The 24,107-nt window shown below is 37.0% G+C and overlaps 1 protein-coding gene and 1 long non-coding RNA gene across 2 annotated transcripts; one reads left to right on the forward strand and one right to left on the reverse strand.

Annotated features, from left to right (window-relative positions):
* Positions 1 to 24,017, reverse strand: fam219aa (family with sequence similarity 219 member Aa). Its single transcript, XM_065244073.1, has 6 exons — positions 23,783 to 24,017; positions 12,098 to 12,197; positions 8,060 to 8,162; positions 7,293 to 7,373; positions 3,665 to 3,719; positions 1 to 1,449 (listed from the first exon to the last, which is right to left on the reverse strand). The coding sequence occupies exons 1-6, from the start codon at positions 23,840 to 23,842 to the stop codon at positions 1,291 to 1,293; spliced, it is 558 nt and encodes a 185-aa protein (XP_065100145.1). The 5' UTR covers positions 23,843 to 24,017; the 3' UTR covers positions 1 to 1,290.
* On the forward strand, positions 13,165 to 16,615 carry LOC135721662 (uncharacterized). The gene is made up of 4 exons (XR_010521539.2): positions 13,165 to 13,533; positions 14,286 to 14,325; positions 14,452 to 14,599; positions 15,319 to 16,615. It is a non-coding gene; the product is annotated as an uncharacterized lncRNA (long non-coding RNA).
* Positions 24,018 to 24,107: the final 90 nt, after the last annotated feature.

Here is a 24,107-nt window from a genome sequence, read left to right on the forward strand (position 1 = left end):
GCTCAGCACAATCCATTGAATCTGATTAGACCATTAGCATCGCGCTCAGAAATGACCAAAGAGTTTTGATATTTTTCCTATTAAACTTGACACTTCTGTAGTTACATTGTGTACTAAGATCAACGAAAATATTAAAAGTTACGATTCTCTAGGCCGATATGGCTAGAAACTATACTCTCATTCTGGCGTAATAATCAAGGACTTTGCTGCTGTAAAATGGCTGCAGCAGGGCAATGATATCACGCAGTGCCCGAAATTAGTCCCCTGCTATTGAAAGTTACCAAGGGGATTATTTTGTGTGTGCGTAATATCATTGCGCTTGCTGCAGCCATGTTACAGCAGCAAAGTCCTTGATTATTACGCCGAAATGAGAGCGCAATGCTAACGGTCTAATCAGATTCAATGGATTATGCTAAGCTATGCTAAAAGTGGTACCGCCAGACCCAGAGATCGACTGAATGGATCCCAAAACGGTAAAAATCAAATGTTTAACTCCCCTTGGAAAGTGCTGGAAAGTGAGCCTATTCTCAAAAAAGTGGAGTGTCCCTTTAATGCAGATTCACACACATAACACGAGCGAAGAAGTGTGAGTAGCGTATTTTCATTTTGCCGCGTATATAAACAGCAGCTCGGTGTTGAGTACAACATGTATCACTAAAACGATAAATCAAGATTTACTTTTCTCATTTACACTTCTACGCAATAACGTGACACACTTTCATGTTTTGTTCCCTTGAATGTATCAGTCAATTCAATATTAAGTTCTGGGTTTCTTCAAATAATTCAGTTTGATGGGAAGTGACTTTGTGAGTATCAATAGTTTAAGTAATCTCAAAGTTTTTATTGTAAAAATGGGCATTTTTATAGTGTTAATAAAAATGTAAAATGATGTCCAGAACACATTTCTGGTTTAGTGTCTGACTGATGGATGTGAGACCTAAGACGCTGGGTTTGGAAACATTGTTTTAGATAATAATCCTGAAAAAAAGTCACACGTTCTCTTTTGTCCCATTTTTAAAATGATGTTAACAGCGACATCCTTTTCCCTGCATTCACGACGTACCTCACTGCATCTGTACTACACACCCCAGTTTAGCGCCCTCTGGTGATGATACAAATCCTCACGTCCTACCATAGGAGGAACCAATGACAGTAACATATTTCTTGTGCATTTCATTCAGTACTACTCCCTTTAATAAATTAATTGAAATAAACCCATTCTATTGTGTTTCTTAGTTCTTTAGTAGTTACTCTAGTTAGTTTTGAGCTTAACTCAGAGGTTTGGGAGGGTTACTGAATTTGACAGGCTGCGGAGGAAGTGGCTTGGCAGCACATGCAGGTAGGATTGACTGATTTGGGTGGGATGAGGTCCAAATCTTCATCATCTGGGATCTCGTCCAATCGGTAGCCGTCCTTCAGCAGCTGGATGTTTAAGTCTTGGTTTATTTGCTGTGAACGGGCATATGATTAAACAAAAATTTTAGTTATCAAAGTATATCCCAAATTGAATCCATTGAAATATTTAGGGAAATATATTTGGCAGGGATGTTAAACTCAGGCTTAAAAATAATTTTTTGCAGGTTTTTTCCTGCGTTGAAATATTTTTTGGCATAAAACATTTTTTTTTAATAATAAATGTGTAATAATGTTGACGATTGCAGGAGAGAGAACGAAAAGTCGCACGTATTCATTAAAACAAAACAAAACAATGGTAAAAGGTCAAAAACCAAATATCTAGTGTGGAAATGTTTTCTGTGTTGCAAACACAAATATTTTGCGATGTCAAGGTGGTATTTGCACCCAACGCGTTCCGCTAATGTTTGATTCGCGAACTGATGACTCATTTGAACTGATTCATTTTTAATGAACGATTGTGAATACTGAATTCATGAGACTTCTGTCAGAGCACCTCAAAAACGAGACCTTGAGATGTGTCCCGAGATGAAATTAAGTGTGACACCCCTGCTATATGCTGTGATGTCATTACTCGCCTATAGTTTATAATGACATCAAAAATGACCGGCTTTGAAGAAACAGAAGATGGTCAGATTTATGCATTTGATGCTGTATTCTAATTTGAATATGGGCACGGCTAATAGTGCAAAGCGAAACCACTTCAACCATGTATTCAAATTACAGCACAGCCTTAAGTTAATTTGCCTTGACTTTTAAAATAAATATATGGGAGGAAAATATTACCTCATCTGAAAAGCTATGTTTACCAATGAGGTGCAGATCAGTATACAATGTTATGCTTCGCGTCGGGTCCTGATCACACTGTCGGGGCTTATTTCCCAATAACTACCGGCTGCCTCTACATTATCCCGCTTATTACACGGCTACTTGCCACATAAGAAAAAAAACTGGACATGAATATGAATTTGAAACATTTTATTGGCATATTTGTTTTAAATTAACATTTTTATCCTTCCGCGAAACTTTGCACAGATGCATAAAATGATCGTAATACCTTATTAAGATCCTCTGCTTCATACTTGTCTGTCTCCATTTTTTTCTCTTGTAGCCAGTCTTTGAGAAGTTTTAATGCCCATTCTGTATTTTTTTGTGTGTTGGCTTCGTAGCTGTCATGCTCTATTTTGTGAAGTTCAGTCTCAGTAAGCTCTCTGTGTCTTGTCGTGGTTGTCGAGTGTTTGTCACAAGATGGCGCCAAACAGACAGTAATCTTTATTGATCTTTATTGGCGCGGAGCGATTTTACTCGTGCAAGTAGTCCGGCTATGCGTTATTATTTTGGAGCGGTTATTATTTGAAAAGAACGAACCTGCAAATGTCTCAACTGACCAATCAGAATCAAGCATTCCAGAGAGCCGTGTAATAATAGTGGATAGATACCTGGGGGCGTATTACAGAAAAGTCCTAACTTTAAAATCTTATCTTAACTGTTTGGTAACCATGGTAATTTCAGTTAGGACCTCATTTAAGACAAAAGCTATTACAGAATGATGTTCCTAAATGCATTATCTTATCTTAACTGCAGATAGGAAAGTGGTATTACAGAAGCATCCTAACTTGACAAAACATCCTAAAAACAGTCTTAACTTTAGGGTAACCTCACAGGTGTCCTAACTTAAAACTTTAATGAGAGCCAGCTGAAACAATCACATTATGATAGAGCTGTGGGAGAATACAGTACACACTTGACTCAGCATCTATTTCTTGTCATGTCTCTATCAAATGTTGAAATGTACAATAGTATCCTAGCACTTAGGAAGAATAATTTTTTTAATTTTTGTAAGTCACATTTGCTAAATGTTTAAATTGAATGGTAACTGATAGATGATGTGCTAAAACACTAGTACAAAAACACAGACTATGATTACTATGAATTTAATAAAATGTATTTTTCTGGTCCATTGAAATTAAAAGGACAATTCTTTTGTTTACTGTAGCAGCAGCTCACGCATTGCTGGTTGCTTGGTAACAGACATGACAGTTGATAGCCGAACATGATTAAGCGATTTGGGATTTCCTAAATAGAGATGAGATAAGATTTGGTGAAATAAGATGAGAATCCTAAATCAATTTAAGATTTGCTTCTGTAATATGAATTTGTGAAAAATCTTAACTTAACACATCATATCTTAAGTTAAGACCTAAGATAGAATGTTTCTGTAATACGCCCCCTGGTCCCTCATAGATCTTACCTCAGCTGAGGAATATCCAGACGATGAATATCTGGACATATCAAAGTCGTCGTCACTAAAAAAAGAGACAAGAACACTGTCACAGGTAAGCATGTTCAGTTCAGTTTTAAGTTGTCCTGTAGCTCAAATACACCATAAAAAATGTTGGCCAGTGTTAGATCAAAAAGCAATGAACCCAACCTGCTGGGATGCAATTTAACCTATGTTTGGTTGATTAAACCCATTGTTGGTCAAATATATGTATTTTCATTTTTTTAGGATTAATTTAAATTCCTTTAAACGTGAGATGACACTTTAATATATCTTTTCTTAAAACGGGGACAGCAAAAGACACCCACACCAAAAAAAAGGAAAGATGGCACATTTGACAAATGAGCAAACACATTTCTATTAGTAAGTATAAGAGACACATCTAAATCATCACAAGACTTTATTAAGACAAGAGAGAGAAAAATGCGAACGTCGATTTATCATCAGCGACGTTCTGGAACCTTTAGTCGATTCTTGCTGTAATTACTGGCTTGTTTTAAATAACGCTAAGCTCTCTGATTAACAAATGATGCAGAACAAGTTTTGTAGATGCGACCCTGCTTGCAAAAATCCAGCTAAAGTCATTTTTTGTGATTTTTTCTGTCGGTCTTAGTACACAATGTAACTACAGTAGAGTCAAGTTTTAAATAGAAAAAAATATCAAAACTCTTTGGTTATTTTTTGCGCGATGCTAATGGTCTAATCAGATTCAATGGATTATGCTAAGCTATGCTAAAAGTGGTCCGCCAGACCCGGGGATCAGCTTACTTTTTACTAACTTTTTACTATTTACTAAGACCGATTGAAATCGATGTGAAATCAAAAATTTAAATCAAACGTTGATACTCCTATCTCAGAATTAGATTATGAGACAATTAGATTATTAGATTATGTTACAAACGTCTGCAAACGTGTGATTGTGTTTTTAGGTGAAAGGCTGACTTTAACAAACAGAATGGGACACAATGAAAGATGGGTGACCTCAAACATGACTTAATCACAGTTCTGAGGTCAGAGAGATCCAGCAGACACAATGCATTACAGTAAGAGACCCATATGTGTAAGTGACTGACATGCTGTGCCCGATCATCTGAGCTGTGCTGTAAACAGGCCATTATGGCTGAACTCGTACTGCGACACATCTCATTACAAGAGGGTGTAGGCTACTAAATTGGTGATTTGAAGTGGTGCTTGTGCATCTGTCATCAAACATGTTTTCATGCTTTTCAGCTCTCAGACACAGGAAGAGAGAAATCCAAGTCGAAATTACAGCATTAATGGTGATTCTGCACATACAGTATAAGCACTTCATGATCCATAATATAAATGCTAACCAGAATTATAACAAATATTACAATGGATTTTATGTGTTTATAGGATACTGAATTTGATACATTACAACATTGACAATGCAAAGCTTTCCCTGCAATCTGCCCAGTCAAAAAAAGTTCAAAAACGAATCTGAAAAAAATATCAATTTAAAAACTAAAAGAAAATTACATCACATGTATGATATGTGTTGACACTTCATCTTTGCGTGTCATGAATTTGTTAGCATTTAGCCTAGCCCCATTAATTCCTTAGGATCCCAGCAGGGATGAACTTAGAAGCCACCAAACACTTCCATGTTTTCAATATAGTTCTCATTTTTATCCACTTATAAGAAACACCAAGTTTTATTTTGTGCCACCATAATTACTCATGTAACTACTCATGTAACAGTCTTTAAAGGGATAGTTCGGCAAAAATGATATTAAACCCATGATTTACTCACCCCCAAGCTGTCCGAGTTGCATATGTCCATCATTTTTCAAACACATTTTCGGATATTCTAGAAAATGTTTTAGATCTTTTAGTTGATTAAATGTAATGTTACGGGGTCCACGACCTTCAAGTCCAAAAAAAGTGTGTACATCCTTCACAAATTTTATCCAAACGGCCGCCATCTTAGACTCCTCTGTATTCAGGAGGAGAGAGTATTAGCGTAGTGTACGCACTTTTCTTAGTGACGTATGACAAATTCGGAGGGCGGGGGCACAGAGCAGCAGCAGAGTAGCCTCCGTAGGCTGCGTAAGCTCTCATCCTGAATGTGGACGCGACTAAGATGGCGGCGCTACCGGAAGGTATTTATTTACATTAATAAAGTTTTAAATATGGATATTTCTACAAAAACACCGCACGGATTACCCTCAGAAGACCTTTGTTTATCATCCTGGAGCCGTTTGGATTGAATTTGTGAAGGATGGACGCACTTTTTTTGGACTTGAAGGTCGTGGACCCCGTAACATTACATTTTATCAACTGAAAGATCCAAAACATTTTCTTAAATATCCAAAAATGTGTTTGTCTGAAAAACGATGGACATATGCAACTCGGACAGCTTAGGGGTGAGTAAATCATGGGTTTAATATCATTTTTGGCCGAACTATCCCTTTAAATAGGGAAAACATGGAAGTGTTTGGTGGCTACTAAATTCATCCCTGTTTGGATCCTAAGGAATGAATGGGGGTAGGCTAAATGCTAACACATTCACAATGCGCTGTGCAAAGATAAAGTGAGCGCATTGAAAAAAGTATGGGATTTATTCATTCATCTAAGTTGAGGTAAAAACATAGTAAAACATTGAAAAACTGTGGTGTTTTCCTTTAAGCGCCCCCTTATTCAGCTTATTCAACAAAGCAATGTAGATATTACAACTTCGGACATCCACCAATCAGATAGGCTCCCAAATTTGTGTTTTTGCTTCAAATTAACTGAGCTAAACTACTAAACTAAACTAAAGTATACTACTGTATACTACAGGTTTCCTGCAGCTCAGCTGGTAGATCATTGTGATAACAGCACAAAGGTCGTGGGTTTGATCCCCAGGGATCACATTATACTGAAACAATGTAAGGCTTATAATGCACTGTAAGTGTGTTTGGATAAAAGCGTCTGCTGAATAGCCAGTCATAACAGAGGTCATTTGAACCCCGAAACAATAAATGCTACAAAAGTATAGATTATGTTAAAGGAGTAGTCCACTTTATAGATGGGGCCCATTGACTTACCATAGTATTTTTTTCCTACTATAAAAGGTCAATGGACCCCATCTTTAAAGTGGACTACTCCTTTAAGTGAAACTGATCCTTAAAGTTTAAGAAAAGAGCTTGAAAGATTTAATAAACAAACGTATTAATATCAGAGGTAAGTGGTTGGTTTTTCATCTCTGCTGTGATGACTGAGAAAATCTTTGTAAAACATGCTTTCTTTCATTTCATAAGATGATATGTATCTCTTTACTCCAACACTGTAATTTCATGAATATATGAGTCAAGGACATCAACTTAATCTTTTCTGCCTTGCTCGTTTTTTTAGATTGGAAGGCCACTGGCTTTAGACGTGTCGAAATAAGCTGGTATTTTGATGAACTTTAGTGATAGAGATGAGAGCCAGAATAATAACGTCAAACGGATTTATTGCCAGGCTCCAAGCGCATGTCATTTTGCTCATTCTAATCCTTTCCTTCAAGTGAAGACCACTTCAATTTCCATAATCCCTTCTCTAAAGCCACCTCTCAGGAAATAATCAAGTGAGACTCATTTAAATGATATCATACCTGTCTGTGTCCAAGGCTACAAGCGGCTTCTCATCTGGACTTTGGTCTAAGGATGAATAGCCTTTATTAGGGACGACCAACCTGCGGGGAGAGAAGAATTATCCAGGAGTAGAAAAGACTGTCAGGAGGATTTACAAGAACAGTAGATTTTAAAATATGATAGTAGTAGAGATGAACCTAATAAACCATAGACTGTAAAAAAGATCTATGTGTCTAGACTTCCATTGTAAAAAAAAATGTAGCCAAATATCTGAAAACTGGCCACTGACATCGCAGATGACGTCATTTGGAGCAAAAGTCTGTGCAGTAGCGATCGTGAGGTGAAGCTGTGGTGTCAAGGCCCTACCCATTTTCCTGCTTTACTCAATCACAAACATACAAATCAAGTAACAGCATCTAATAGCCAACTTCAACCAAACATATTCGAAAAACAAAGATTTAAAAGTATAAACATGATAAAAATAATAACACAACAAAAACAATCACTCAAAATTGTTTTGAAGCGAAATTAGATTTTTAGGTTTGGCTCACGTCCCATTCATTTACATTGAGGGGGCTTGGTTGTTGACCTATAATGCAGCCAGCCACTAGGTGACCGAAATGTTTTGGTTTTACTTTCAGGACATGTGCGCTAACCAACCAACCATTATTAAAATATATTATAAATTATGTTTTTTGGGGAAATTATCAGTAGGGTCACTACAGGTTTTAATCAAAGTTATTACGTTATGTATTAATTTAGCTTGTGCAATGAGCATCCGCCTCACCTTGTCCTGGCCATGACATTATTTTTCTTGGGTTGTTGATTGACCGGACTGCCCACAGTTCCATTCTTCACCGAACCCTTCCGTGCCAGTTCTCTCTGTTTCTCTACCAAAGAAGAAAAAAAATCAGTCAGAAGAGAAATTACATTAGCGATCTAAAAACTAGACAGGAAGTCATATATATTTGCAATGGTATGATGGTGAATAAATGTGAAAATTTTAAAGGGGTCATATGATGCGATTTCATGTTTTCCTTTATCTTTGGAGTCTTGGATATAGAAAATCTGTAAAGATGCAAAGATTATAGTTTCAAACCCAAAGAAATATTCTTTCTGCTCATCCAGGCCTTCCGAAAACTAGGGGTGCACCGATAAATGTCGATATACACTAATAATACGTGGCCGATAACTATACTAGGGTTTAATGATTAAATTGCGTGTCCCATTTAAAATGCCTGTCTGAAATCGATTCTGCAAGGCTGCAATTCTTTGTTTCATGCACAGCTTGTGCGTGTACTACAGCATTTGGTCACTAGGAAGTCCTTTTCAATCTAAAATCATTATGAGTCAGAGTCGTTTATAACGTGCATTTAAAAAAGCAACACTCGTTAAACAAAATCATTCAAAATATTCTTTCTTTTCATGAAAATACCTGAACAATTTGAAGAACAGCGATATAAATATTCATGTAGACATTTCCTGGAATAGCGTTTGTAATGCTACTTCTTCTGTGGCACTAAGGGAGTTTCTACACGAGAGCGCCCCCTGGCGTTCGGATGTGCGGGGATTTCACCGTAATTCATTCCAATTCATTCATTGAGAAAATGTGCATATGCACGGTTAATCATTACACCCCTAAACTATACTGAATCGCACAGCCGATATTATTCACAGCTAGTGAACTATGTAAAAATTGAGGCGTTAAGAATTTGAAACAATAATGTACGGTATGTGGGAAATCATGTGTTTTTTAACTTTAAAAGGAACACGCCCACATTTTGGGAATTTAGCTTATTCACCGTATCCCCCAGAAATAGATAAGTCCATACATACCTTTCTCATCTCCGTGCGTGACGCAGCACCCGCTAGCTTAGCTTAGCACAAAGACTGGAAGTGAATGGCTCCAGCTAGCAAACTGCTCCCAATAATTGACAACTTTTTTCCTATTTATGTGTTGTGATTTGTATAGTCACATCGTGTACAAATAACAAGGTGATATGAGACACAACGATCTTTTAACAGTATACATACTGACAATATAGTTCCCAGTATGTATACTGTTAAAAGATGGCTGTCTCATATGACCTTGTTATTTGTACACGCTGTGACTATACAAATCACAACACATAAATAGGAAAATGTTGGCGTTTTTTTGTAACTTATTGGGAGTAGTTTGCTAGCTGGAGCCATTCACTTCCAGTCTTTGTGCTAAGCTAAGCTAGCAGCTAGTCAGACAGAGTTACAGCACGCACGGAGATGAGAAAGGTATATATGAACTTATCTAACTCCAGGGGATATGGTGAATAAGCTAAATTCCCAAAATGTGGGCGGGCGTGTTCCTTTAAAAAGTCTAAACACTTTGCCTTATACCAAATACACAAAATAATGTTCTTTTTAGCAACGTCACATGACCTCATTAATCTTTGGATGAACTTTTCCTGAAATGGATGGTACAAACAAGATTTTAAGAAACCATCTGTGGTTCCCTGGTGCTGACCCCAAGTATGAACAACATGGATAATGATGCTTGCCAACCATTTTAAGAGAGCCATCAATATCCTTATAAAACCTGTAATCTAGAAAAGAATGATCACCGTGGCAACTGTAAATGTAAATTGTTATTCAGTTTTCTATATGATTTATTCGGTGAGGTTGTGAAGCTGAAGAACACTTTCTTCAGGCGTGAAGTCTAAGCTTGACTTCTGCATGACTTCCACACAGCGCCCTGCATGTGTGTGTGTGACTCCTCGGCAGTGTTATATGTAATAAGGCTGTCAGGCGGTCCATTGTAAAGAAAAATGTAATTAACAACAGCAACTGCTGTACTTCAGGATGCCCTAAAGGAACGGCTACAGTGTGAGATATAGACGAAGGGCAAAAGAGAGAGAAAGTGGGCGAGAGAGCTGGCAGTAGAGCAACAGAGAACTGAGCAATGAGCAATGCTGTTATCTTTTTGCTGTTACTCAGGGGAATGTTACTGACTCTCAAGTCTCATCCTTAAAGGAATTACAAAAATCATCAATGATGCTGTTACAGAATATGGACCAGTATACACTTTCAAAAAAAGAATGGTCAAAAAAATGACTGGCAGGGTTCCCACACCTAGTTAACTTCAAATTAGGGCTGCACGATTTGGGTAATTTTTCCCATTGCGGTTATTGATGCTAATATTGCGATGTGCGATTATAATAGATGGTATCATGAGTCAACTTGATGGGTTTTAAAGGAACACACCCACATTTTGGGACTTTAGCTTATTCACCGTATCCCCCAGAGTTAGATAAGTCCACACATACCTTTCTCATCTCAGTGCGTGCTGTAACTCTGTCTGACGCAGCCCCCGCTAGCTTAGCTTAGCACAAAGACTGGAAGTGAATGGCTCCAGCTAGCATACCGCTCCCAATAAGTGACAAAATACACAACTCTGACTGAACTCTCTGCTCCTCACCAGGGGGCTTCTCGGGTGTTGCGAGCAAATCACTCCGCCCAAGTAGCAGTGCTTTGCCTTCTGAGAATATAGTTCCCAGTATGTATACTGTTAAAAGATGGCTGTGTCTCATATGACCTTCTTATATGTACACACTGTGTCTATACAAATCACAACACGTAAATAGGAAAATGTTGGTGTTATTTTGTCACGTATTGGGAGCAGTATGCTAGCTGGAGCCATTCACTTCCAGTCTTTGTGCTAAGCTAAGCTAGCGGGGGCTGCGTCAGACAGAGTTACAGCACGCACCGAGATGAGAAAGGTATGTATGGACTTATCTCACTCTGAGGGATACGGTGAATAAGCTAAATTCCCAAATAGTGGGCGTGTTCCTTTAAGGAAAATCCACACACAGTTTAGTGATAATGCTAAAATGTGTATTTGTAAAACTAGAAATTTTTCGTATTGCCACGTGATATAGCAACTGCTCAGTGTCAGTAATCCTAAATCCAAAATACCGCCATACAACAGACGTATTTTTTTTTCCAGCTACCAGATCACTGTCAATCTCCTCTGCATCCATCTTCGCTTTGATATTTCCGCGCTGCGCACACACAAGTGACAATGCACGCCACACACGTGCATGCCACACGTGCACTTCCTTTTTTGTTTTTTTTCTTTTTTTTAAATCATCAAACTGTTATCAGAAGGTTTGTGTTAACAAGTCCACACATTTATTTATTTAATATAATTGCAACATTTTGCTTTCATATAATTGCACAGACTGACATTGCGATTGCGATGCGATTAATTGTGCAGCACTACTTCAAATTCAAGGACCTTTCAAGGACTTTCCAGGTCCAATACCCTCAAATTCAAGGACTAAGTGTGGGGACACATTTCAAATGAGAGCAAGGTTACATCGTTTTACCTTTTAAGAATATTGTTACAATTCCCTTTCGAGTGAATAAATTAGATTATGAGACTTTAGCCTGGATTTCACAGACAGGCTCAAATTTATACACAACATCTATTTGAAATTAAAAGTAAAGGAAGGACACAAAAAGACTTGATAATTTTGCCTAGAATGTTGATCAAGCCATTTTTCCTTTGCATTGACCTGGAGCCCATCCCAGGATGTTGGGCTGCATTGTAGCAACAAATTCAGAGTAAAGATTTTGCTTTGAAGAATCTTCTTATCTAAAACCACATTAATAATCTTCACGGCCTGCTGCTGCTAATGAGTTTCTAGCTCTCTATAGCTTCACAATTGCAATATCAGTAAGAAAATCAATACAGTGGTTTAACATGCATGCAGACAAATTAGTCTCTTGTAAAGATTGGAAAAGGACCTGTGGTCCATGTCTTCGATCGCTGAATGAAAAAGATCCTCACCTATTTTCACTTGTAGTGGGGAAGGCTTGTAGCTGATGGCGACTGACTCTGGTTCTCTCGTATTTGAGTCAGCCTCCGAAGCAGACGTTGCTGTGGAATCCTGGAAGAAAGAAGAACCAGAATGATTAAGGGGGGAAAAGAAGATGTTTTAAGTGCGTAAACCCTCCTAGATTTAAAATAATGTAGGAACACTCTCTTAAGCAAACCCCTCTATTTCCCATCATGCTGGTAAAAATAAGCTAGTAGGGATGCAAATGGTTGTGAATAATGGCATCTCTTGAGGCAGAGGAAGTGATGAGGGGGTTAAATCTGTTGGCGTTAATAACAGGAGACAGCACGCTGTCGCTGGAACAGCTCATTTTAATACATCTCTCTCAAAATGTCTCAGCTTTGCTTTCACAGCTGTGCTTGGAGAACTTATTGATTCCAGGAACTAAAAGAGATGTAGGGCACTTGCAGCCAGAAAAGTCCACTAGGTACTCTATTAGCCTGCTATGTACACTGTTAACATCATAACTTTGGCTTCTACCAATCGAGATGGGATATTTTCATACATTTATGGTTTCATACTTTTCAAACAAACAAACAAACAGTAAATACACCAGACAGACTAGAGTCTAGTAACCAATTTACATGTAAGCTTTTGGTAGACATTTATCCCGAGTGACTTACAGTGCATTACTTATAAGTTTTTATTCAGTATACGGGTGATTCTCACGAAACCATTGAAACACCACGGCACTAATGATTTTAGCTATAAAATGTGTAATATAGTAATTTTAAAAAGCATCAGAATTAACACAATACTGTGTTCTACCTTGCACAATGTGTGATTTTAACATAAAAATTTATAATTTGTCAATTTTATCTAATTTTCTGCTGAAATTCTCATTACCGCAATGTGTCCGGCTGTGTTTGAACATGCGTTATGTTGTAATTTAATCAAATTAACACAAAAATATTTTGAAAATAAATAAATGGATGTTTTGCTAGACTACTTTAGATGACAGAAAAAATATTTACTGAATATTCATGTATAATAATAATGAAGAAAAATTAGGAAAATACACTGAAAAAAATGGACTTGGTGGGTCTTTGAATTTAAATAAAATAAACATGTATATGCAACACAAAATATTTATATTCCTTGTGTAAACATAATTTAATTGATTAGGATGAAAATGTTTTGTTTGAATGTAAAATGAACACATTATTCTCACATTGATTAAAATTGATTGAATTGAATACTTAAAGCAATAAAATTGAGTTTGCACACAAAATGGCACCTCCTGAGCAGAAGGTGGCAGTAACGCTCAATAAAAAGGACGTCAATCGCCATAAAGGAAGAATAAACATCGTTTGTTTTGGGCGCCAAAATGAAGACTCAGCAGCAGTCAGTCAGAAGAACTCCCTCAGACGGACACCACGTTATTAAAGTAAGTTCTATTATTTATTTATGTTCACTTTATACGTGATACATCTTCACTAGATACACAGTTTTTTTTACAATATGTAGCCATTGCAATGACTTGTAGTAAAAATGAGTTTGGAGGATGTTGGTGGAGTAAGTTAACGTTACAGTCAGTCAGTCAGTCAGTCAGTTAGTAAGTGTAAGGCTCATAAAGAAAAACAGCGTTTTAAAAATGTCAGCTGTATAACGTTATTTCACGTTTGGTAGTTTTATCCGAGTTGAAAACTGACAGATTTGAGTTGACTTTTGAGGCACTTTTTACTCAGTTGTTCTATGGAAACGGTTCAGGACAAATAAAACGCTAACCAAACGTTATTCTGTCCAGAGTAACGTTATCCATGTAAGTAATTTACCAGATGATATCAATTGACTAATAATGACATTGCGTATGAAACAAACTGTCTGCTTAATCAGATGAACAGACCCGCGTCAGTTATTCGTGACTTCGCTACGCCACGAGCCACACTTGATTCTATTAGAAAAAGCTTTTTTAAATGTCTCGCGTGACGTCTGGTATATTAACTGACAAAATTGCTTTGAAGTGCCACACCTTAAAGCTGACGTTTTCAGAAGAGAACCTTGTTTTAAGATCTCATTTTGTCCAAAATTGCGTCCTATGACAGATATAATACTTATTTCATTATTGCTCTGTGTATGTGTGACCTTAATCATTTGAGGTTATGTGTTGATTTCACCTCTGAATATTTCCTCTTATAGGTCCATCATCCTTGCATGCGCTACACACTCAAAAGCATTGGTAAGTAATTCCTATCACTGTTTTACTGCTGTTAGGAGCTAAATCTTATTTTTGTAACTAATATACATGTATTATTCTTTGACTCGCAGTACTCAAATATACAATGGTTGGTTAATTTGTTTTCAGATAAATGCTGAATTTAAAAGAATCACAACTGTCTTATGTTCCTGCGTGTCACCTGGACCTCCAATCCAAAAACCTGACGAAACTCTTCTATCAGAAAGGAGGACAGCTAGCAAAAAGACTTAGAACAATCAATGATCAAATGACAGAAGTAAGTAATATAGATTCATAGACATAAAAATGTGTAAACATTGTTGGAAGTACAGAAAATGTAGTATGTTTTAGTTACATCTTTTGGCACACGGGTCATTAAAACACCTGGGAAGATTTAAAGCGGTAGTTCACCCAAAAATAAAAATTCTCATCACTTACTCCCTATCATGTTGTTACAAACCTTTATAAATGTCTTTGTTCTGATGAACACTAAGGAAGATATTTTGAGGAATGTTTGTTCCCAAACCAATCATAAGCCCCATTCACTTCCATAGTGGGGAAATATAATACTATGGAAGTGAATGGGGCTCATGAACAGTTTGGTTGCAAACATTCCTCAAAATAAATGTCTTCCTTCGTGTTCATCAGAACAAAGACATTTATACAGGTTTATAACAACATGACAGTGAGAAAATGAGAGAATTCACTTTTGATGTGATTGTCAGGTATGGTAGCACACACTCGAAATGTGGCCTCTTTATTTAACTCATTCCAGTCTAGTAAACGCGCACACACACCTGGAGCAGTGGACAGTGCAGCTGCCTTGCTTTGTAATCCATGTATTTGTAACCAATTGTAATATGCTGTGGCAATGCACATGGGTCTGTATACTTACATTTATATTTGTTTGCATTGCACTAATTTCCAATGACACTTTTATTGTAACAGTAACCTTTTTTTTTCTGTTTCTTTAACTACATTTGTCTGTTTGTACAGGGCATGAATGAAGTCAGCATCAGTGTGGTCATTTGAAGACACCACTGTTGGGATTTGTGCTCTCAAACAACATGCTTCTTGTGATGAAGAAGAGGATCTTTGTATAGTCCTGGAAGGCATGAAGGTGTTGCAACATCGTGCCATGTTGTTTGAGCTGATGTATGCCTTAAACCTGAGCTATCCTGATCTCTGCTTTATTTTTGAAGAAATCCAAAAGATTTTAATGGAACTGCATTAAGCGTAACTTTAACGAACAGTTTCTTTCAGTGAAAGGATCAGAAAGACTGTGCTGCTCATTTATGTTCTGTTTATCTGTTTTAAGTGTTTTCTCTTATTAAAACATTAACAGTTTGCTGCTCAGAGTTGATTTTGGAAATGGTTGTTGTATTTTGTTTTTGTTGAATCTTTGATTATCAGTTTATACAAATGCTGTAGCTCTGACTTTCTGAAGGATTGATATTTTCCAGTTTGTAAATCCATTTAAAAAATAATAGTACTTACTGTTTTGCATGTCTCTTTGGAATGCAGTGTTTGTGCTTTAGCACTTCTAAATCTACTGTGATAGTAACTATTTTAAACATTTGGGTCAGTTTTACAGATGGGGCTGTCCCAGACTTTTGCAATGCCTTAATTTGAAAACATATTGCACTGACATATCTTGACATATATCAGTGCCATTGTTTTGTCTCAAGATGTACTCCAGTGTTGTTTTTGTAAGGTAGGTTTGTTTGTAAACTTTTTTTGTAAAAAATATCCTATTATAACTAGGGCCTAGTCATGGATTAATCTACAACCTGTCTGGGAAATTGCCCCTTTGTATGTACTGCATGTGCTGATTGTTGTAATAGTTATTGACTGTTATTGAGTTAATGTGTAATGATGTAATTGAATTGATGATCTGAAAGCAGTGGTTTGCCTCAATATCACTAAACATTTGTTCAAAACTCTTTGCTTTTTATGCCAATGCAAATGTATTTTGTATTTAAAAAAGAAATAAATAACATTTGGATAATTATGGGTGATAATTCTGGTGCCAGAGACATAATGAAATTGTTTTAGAGTTAAATAATCCCATAATATAAGCATTAAAAAAGCATGTTGGAATTACAGATGAAAATCTAGTCCCCTTACATAATAAAATTACTTAAACATTACAAAATAAATGTGTTATAGGAAAGAGAAATAGCACTTTGAGTCAACATATTTATATTGGACTACCTAAAACAATTAAAATGTTTTGGTCTGACACATAAAAATTAAATGAGGAAAATTATGTTGGTTTTAAACAATCGGATTATGTGGGACCGATGTACACATTAAAATTACGTAAATTGAAAGGATTTTTTTTTTCAGTGTACTGTGTCCATGCCTGATGTTCTCATCCTCCGCAACACTTTTTGAGAACAGTTTAAGCACACATACAGAATTTTAATAAAGTTTGATTTTGAGTGACCAAGCACATGGACCAGTTACTTCAAGATGGCTACCAGGTAAGATCATTTTTTTTACAGTTAATTTGAAATATTGACATGTCAGAATGCTTACACAACATTTTGATTATCATTACCACAACAGATGCTTATTAAATGATAATTTAATTAATAGAAGCATAATACTTTGATTTTAAATGCATGTGGAGAATCTCCAAATTATGTTCTTTCAGGTTTGTCATGTCATTTTGAAAATATGTCAGTGTTGATGTTTTCTGACTGATGGTAATGAGATTTTTTAGGACTAATTTTTTTAATTATGTTACAAAAAGTTTTAAATGTAAAAGTGTAAAGTGTTTAAATTAATGTTCCCATTTACTCCAGACTTTGTTTTTCAATGTCTGGTGGGAAAAAAAGTAAATTTAAGCAATTTTTACATTGTCATGCTTGACATTTTTAAAACCAAGTTTTCGTGAGAATCACCCATGTGTGTTCCTGGGGATCGAACCCAAAACCTTTTGTGCTGCTAATACAATGCTTTACCTTCTGAGCTAGGGTACATTTTGCTTTACATAATATCAAGCTTGTTTTGCTGATTGAGCTTTCTATAGGGCATTATAGGGCATCATGCCCCCCCTGCATCCCTTCGCAGCTCCCCTAAAGAAAATAGCATAAAACAATCTCAACACTTTGAATTTAAAATTAATTTATTTGGTAGCTCTGCTTTTCTGATGTGTAATTACGCAGAATTTATGATAAATTAATCTATTTTATAAATATTAAACTGGGGCCCCCCTGGCCCCATCTCACCACTATAGGGTCTCCAAGCGCTCTGTGACATCACTGAGGTTTGGTAGAGGAAGAACAGAGAGAACTTGTTAGAAGATTGTGAAGGGCACGCCCAGACTGTCTCTGCCAACAGAGGGCCTATTATAACCTAAAAAAGCCTGCCTTTATTGGAGTGAGCCCAAGAAGCCATTCGAGATTCTGTTCTGGCGTCATCGTGAGCCACTAAGAGATGTGTGGTTGGTTATAGTAATGTTACATTTCTGTGAAGTTCTCGTGACATAACAGATGACTAACATAAATAGAAACAGCATGCAGTTAAGCGCCAGTCTGGGTGACAAATTTGGGGGAACTTTTTGGGGAAACTGACTAGCTGCATTATTCACAAGTTTACCCAATTGTCTTTAGGAATCTGAATCAGAAGCCTAATTTTAGGGTCATTCCGGCAGATGTGTTATTTGAGGGATGTTCACATGGTACGAGTTCTTGTAAAACAGCAGTACATAGCGGCACAACTGATTTAAACCTAACCCAGAGGTCTTAAGGTGCTTAGTCTCAAAAAGTGCTTCTCATTTCTTATTTGTGCACCCTTGTTTCCATCTCTTGCTTCCTTTCCTTGCATCTACACTTTAAAAATATCTTGGTTATTTTTGACCCATTATGTGTAAATATTGGACAGAACACATGCTGGGTTAAAAATGACCCAATGTTGGGTTGTTGTTGTTATGCAACCATGGGGCATAATAACCCAGCAGTTGGGTTAAAACAACCCAGCATTGGGTCATTTTTAATCCAGCGGTGTGTTCTGTCCAATATTTACCCATTATGGGTCAAAAATAAACCAACCATTTTTAGATTGTAAGCTCCACCCGCTCAAGATGCGAAGGAAGGATGCAAGGAAAAGATGTAAGGAGGAACTTTATGAATCATAAAGTGAAATGGCATAATCACGTTCTTTATATAAATTTTATTCTCTATTATGAAGTATCAGGTCACAGGTGCATTAAACACTACAAATATTAAATAATACAAATAAAGTTCAACATACTGCCCCACTGCATTAAAGTAAAATTATTTCCTAAAAGTGATCTTAAATGAAAATGTGTCTCTATACATCAATATTTAAAACATACTACTAGTCTACATTTACAATAATTTAAAGGCGGGGTGCATGATTTTTGAAAAACACACTTAGACGCGTGTCTACTAACAGACATCGTTGCCGGAGTTGCGTATGTGTGTATTGGGTCTATCAAAAGAAGGTCCAGATTCTATTGGAGTAGGGGCGTGTTTGTTTAGGTGATTTCAAATGTCAACATTGGCTTTCAGAGATCATGCACCCCGCCTTTAATGATTAATCCTAACATTAATGCATGTTTGAATATGATTTAAAGACGTTACAATGTGAAGGGGGAGGAGAATTTATATGCGTATCCTCGCTCTTGACTCCTCAGGAAGCCTCCTCGCTTCTTGTTCCTCACCTCCTCATGATGCAATTAAAGAACTGAAATGTCCTACAAGATGACGGTGCTCGATCGGAGGAGCGAAGAAACAAGGAAGCATTAATTTGAGTATTGAGAAGCACCTAAAATGTTTAAAATATTCTCAATTTGACACATAGGCTCTTAAAATTAACACGTATGCCTTAAAACACTCGAAAAACAGCAGGTTGTGGTGCAACAGACAAAGACGTCTCTGCATGTGTGTATGTAGTGATACTGTGTGCATAGCTTTGATTCCCAGGGAACACACCTACTGGTAAAAAAAAAATGTATAGACAATGTAATTTGTGATAAAAGCATCTGCCAAATGTAAATGCAATGTAATGTAATGAAAAACTGAACTTTTAACAGCTAAAGCACAGCATTCAGTCAGGTGAAGCACTGCAGCTAAAATAAAAAAACTACACATAAATAATAAAATAAATTAAAATAAAATAAAAATCAATTAAAATTAAATAAATTAAAAAAGACAAAAATCTGGCCAACTAGTCAGTTGTTGGAGAACTAGTCAACTGGTTGACCATTGTGACTTCTCCCTTTAATTAACCAGTTTTCCTGTAAACAGACCTTTTACCATACCAGCAAGGCAGTAATAAACATCTGGATTAACAATAGCATTACCTTCATTAGCTCATGTTATGGTGGGTTTTTGGAATATATAGAAAAAAGTCATTTTACAAAGATATTCAGTAGCATAGGGAAACACTCCTATAGCCTTTTGGTAAAGGAAACGTTATTGCCCACTAGCTGAGTTCTGGGTTAGTGCCAGCTGTAGGCCTAGCAGGGTTCTCACAAACCCTTTACGCTGAACCCCAGCTAAACAGAGCAGCAGGGGATTGTGGGTAATAGCCCAGCGTGAAACCCTTAACATCATGAAACACAAAATCATACACCTTTGTCATTCTCTGAAGCAATTGCATAATTGTCTCTCTTTGAAGCTTCAGTAAAAACACAATCAGAGAACGAGGCTTTACATCAAATTAAATATAAAACGCTGTCTTTTCACTTTTTGGTCTACGAAGTTCACAAAGACAGCTATTGTTCTACTACACACAGGCAATACAAATTTCGGACCAAATTCAAAGCACAAAATTAATGTCATGCGAATTCCACCAGCTAGATGTACAACTGGCCGTGAAATGTATTCAATGCTTCACAAAGCTATACTGAACCCAATTCAATCGTTGCTTAAAAAGATTTAGTATGTTGTCACAGGATCCAAGTTTACAGTGATCAGAAATCTATTGGAACCATCAATAACACTGGAACACATCAAAACAAGCCTGCATTGATTTAGCCAGCGCACGGCACACAAATCCATAGCAGAAGATAAGATCATATCTAGCACTGTACTATAGAGAATCCTTACAGTGTTGGTGGTTACTGTAAACCTGCAGGTCTTGTGATAAATAAATCTCTCACAAGCACTAACAACATTGTTCAAATGGCCATTTCTCTAAGCTGATGTCAAAGATAAGGTCAATATTTAAAAACAGACATGTGACCCTGTGATCTCCAGGTTAACTATCTTGTTAATAGGGTATTTTTGTAATGTAGGTTAGGAGATGAAGATTGACGAATGGGGTGCTGACACAGCTGGACCGATAAAAAGGATTGGTGAGATTATCTGACAGGCTGCCCTTTGGACCAATCGCAGCACAGCATGATTCATAAGGTGATTAACTATTTGCTTGTGGTCATTAAAAAAAATGGGGGGGTCTCTTAAAATTCAATAGCAGTACCAACAATGAAATACTGCTATGTTGAAAGAACTTAAGGAAAGATTAAAGTCACATAAAAGTAAGATTTTTGTAATAAAATATTTAAAAAATACTTGAACAGTGTAATATATTTTATGCAGCTGTGTATTTACATTATCACAAAAGTTCCCAAGGATTTGTATATCAAGAGAAATTCAAATAATTTTAAAGGTGCACTGTGTAACTTTTAAGAAGATCTCTTGACAGACATGCAACAAAATATACAATATACATTTTTAGTGGTGTAAAAAATCTTACATAATGAACTGTAATGGTTTTATTACCTTAGAGTCATTTTTATCTACATGCACCACGGGCAGGGCTCCAGACTAACTTTTTTCACTAGGAGCACAGTGGCCCCCAACTGAACATTTTAGGGGCGCAACCAGAAAATTTAGGGGCACACACCGTAAATCAACATGCTAACCAAATATTCACATTTCTACTAATTTCCACTGTATTACTAATAAATACTTTAATGATAGATGCAGAAAGTACAATGTGCTGTTTCAAATTCAGTGTCACATTTTATTGTGCACTTTTGGAAAAAAGGTACAATTTACTGGTTGCACATGTGCGACTGGATGTAAAATTCAGTGGCACACTCTCAAATTTTAGGGGCAAAATGCCACCATTTGGGGGCAGTCTGGAGCCCTGACCACGGGTCCCCTTACATGGAAGATACCATTTTGCACCGCCATGTTTCTACAGTAGCCATAAATGGACAACCTTTTTGTCACTATGTTGTCTCAGATGATGACATGTTTGTCCTGTGTGATGGCTACTGTAGCTTCTCTATGCGTTTCGAAAGGTAGGGGTGAGATGTGGACTGAGAGGTTGGTGGCAATTTCTGATCTCTATTGTTTTGAAAATGCTGCCTCTAGTGGTGAAATCCTACAGTTTGTGCCTTTAATCATGTTTAAAACTGTAATAATAAGGTTCATTATCACTTAGCATCTAAAGCTCTGTAGAGATTTGACTGCTCAGAAATGTTATTATATGCAATATAGGCTTTGCCTAAGGTAGCAGGCTCCTAGATCCTTCTGTATAGCACAGTGGCAGAGCATTGTGTTAGCAGCAGCCCATATGTAATGGGTTTGAACCCAGGGAACACACATACCAATTTAATAATGTATTCCTTCGCTTTGGACAAAAAGGGTCTGCCAAATTTCAATATGAAAGGTAGATTAATATTTTAGGGTTAGGGTTCTGGTTAGGCTTACTGTACGTTCACACCACCGCAGACTCGCAGTCACCCGGTCACGGACACTTGTCAAGAAGTACGAGAAAGCTTGTTGGCGCTTTGGCCGCTCTGAAGTCTCGGAACTAATGTTTTGGTAGGAACGAAAGTTTACATCGTATATTTCTCCGGAAACAGCCATTGAAGAACGTCTAGGCTATATTCCAATTGGTTGCTGCCGTTTTGCCCGCTGCTTGCCGCTTAACCACGTCATAGCTCATTACCATAAAGTTGAGCTTCTTTCAACTTTCCGATAGACACTCTGGTCGCTCAAAACAACCAAAACGCGACACCAATGGATTTGACGCTCATTGCAGCTGAGAGAAGCCAGCTTCCATTATAAATTAATGACTTCCAGTAACTTTGGAAGCTCAAGTCTGCAGAAGTGTGAACATACAGTTAGGGTTTGAACAACTTATATTTCAACCCCAATCTTATTTAGAATAAAATATATTCCACATATTCTATATTCTTATAATATTAAATCATAAAGGAAAAAGTTGCTGATCTAGCAAAATGCCCTGCTTGGCAAAATCCTTTCAATCGACAGCCACTGTGGCAGCTTGCTGTCATTGCTGAGTTCTTATTATCGATGCAAATGTCATTCTGAAATTAAAATCAGTCCCTCTTGTTTTCACCCAAGCATGGATAGACGACAAGCCTTCATTCATCCACGCTTCTAACCATAGATGCGACAAACAACCTTGGTGGAGGTTACAGTATTTCATCACAGGCCAATAACAAAAATAAGCGTCTGAGCAGATCTGAAAAGCAGGTGCCAGGTTGCTTTAGGGTCTACGTCCTTTTTTGCCCACAGAAGAATTCATTAGCATAAGAATGCACACTGGGTTGTATAGGGTAACAGCTGGGTCTCTCTGGGGTGCCAATGAAAAAGGGAATGATAATATCTCTCTATCTCACCAGTCCAGCCAGTTCCAATGTGTGCATGTGATGCAGCTCAGGAAAACAGGGCTATTAACTGAATTCCTTGCAGGATAGCAATGTGTTTCCCACAAGCTTTCAAGCTAATAAATGTCTGCCGAAATTTAAGATGTATGTGTCTGCTACTGTCTGAAGATCAGATCAATTTTACCTACTTCTGGAAAAGTCAGATCAATGAAGAACTGTTATTGGTTTCATACAATCAAGTGCAGAATGATGTCATTAAAACCAAACCATTCATCCGTATTGGTGGAAGTGAGAGACCTTAAGTTTTGAATGTTTATATATTTTTGTCAATGTTTAGAATTAATTTAACAAATTTGTACTATAGCCACAAATCTATAATTTTGATCACATGTGGACTTGAAACAACATTAAAAAATAATTTATAGTATCAGATCTATAATTCTGTATCAATAAGCAAAACATGGCCAATCTGCACACACATCTTTAAAGCAAAGTGTCATTGTATCTAGCCATTCTTGACAGCTAATGTTAGCATCTGTTTTGCCTAAATAACCAGTTTGTGGGATTAGTTAGTGAACATACGCTGCTTACAAGGCTCAAAATTAAGCTACATAAAACTGCTTACGTTATATGTTCTCTGAAAACAATTTAGATTAGGAGTCAATTTTCGTTATATTAAACTATAATGTACACAGAATGGCTTTATACAAGCATTTGGTATGCCTATGTTTACCTTTTATAATATGTTCTCCCATAAAGAACTACTATTTTCATTCACGTCCAATAATTGTTATTTTCCAAGATCTGCAAAGGCACAAAATGTTATTCTCCACTTACCAGCAGCTTTATCTCTGGATTAACCGGAGGCACTTGAAATCTGTCAATTTCCTCCATCATTTTGATACAATGTCAGGCTGGTACGGTGTAACAAAGATACTCGAGGTAATATCCTTACTGAAACGAGCATTTATTTAGTTTCTGGATCGGTTCGAAGACGGCCAGTTCTTCAGCATCATCTCGAGTTGTTTTCCGCTATCTGGCTGTTACCAGCCAGGGGTGACTCAACAGCACATCGCACTTCCGGGTCCGGAACCCCGCCCATACTGACGACTCGCTGAATAATTTATGAGCATAAAGGTTCGAGCTGGTATGGTATAAATAT

This window comes from Paramisgurnus dabryanus, chromosome 18, assembly GCF_030506205.2.
Source record: "Paramisgurnus dabryanus chromosome 18, PD_genome_1.1, whole genome shotgun sequence".
In the NCBI taxonomy this organism is placed as follows: domain Eukaryota; kingdom Metazoa; phylum Chordata; class Actinopteri; order Cypriniformes; family Cobitidae; genus Paramisgurnus; species Paramisgurnus dabryanus.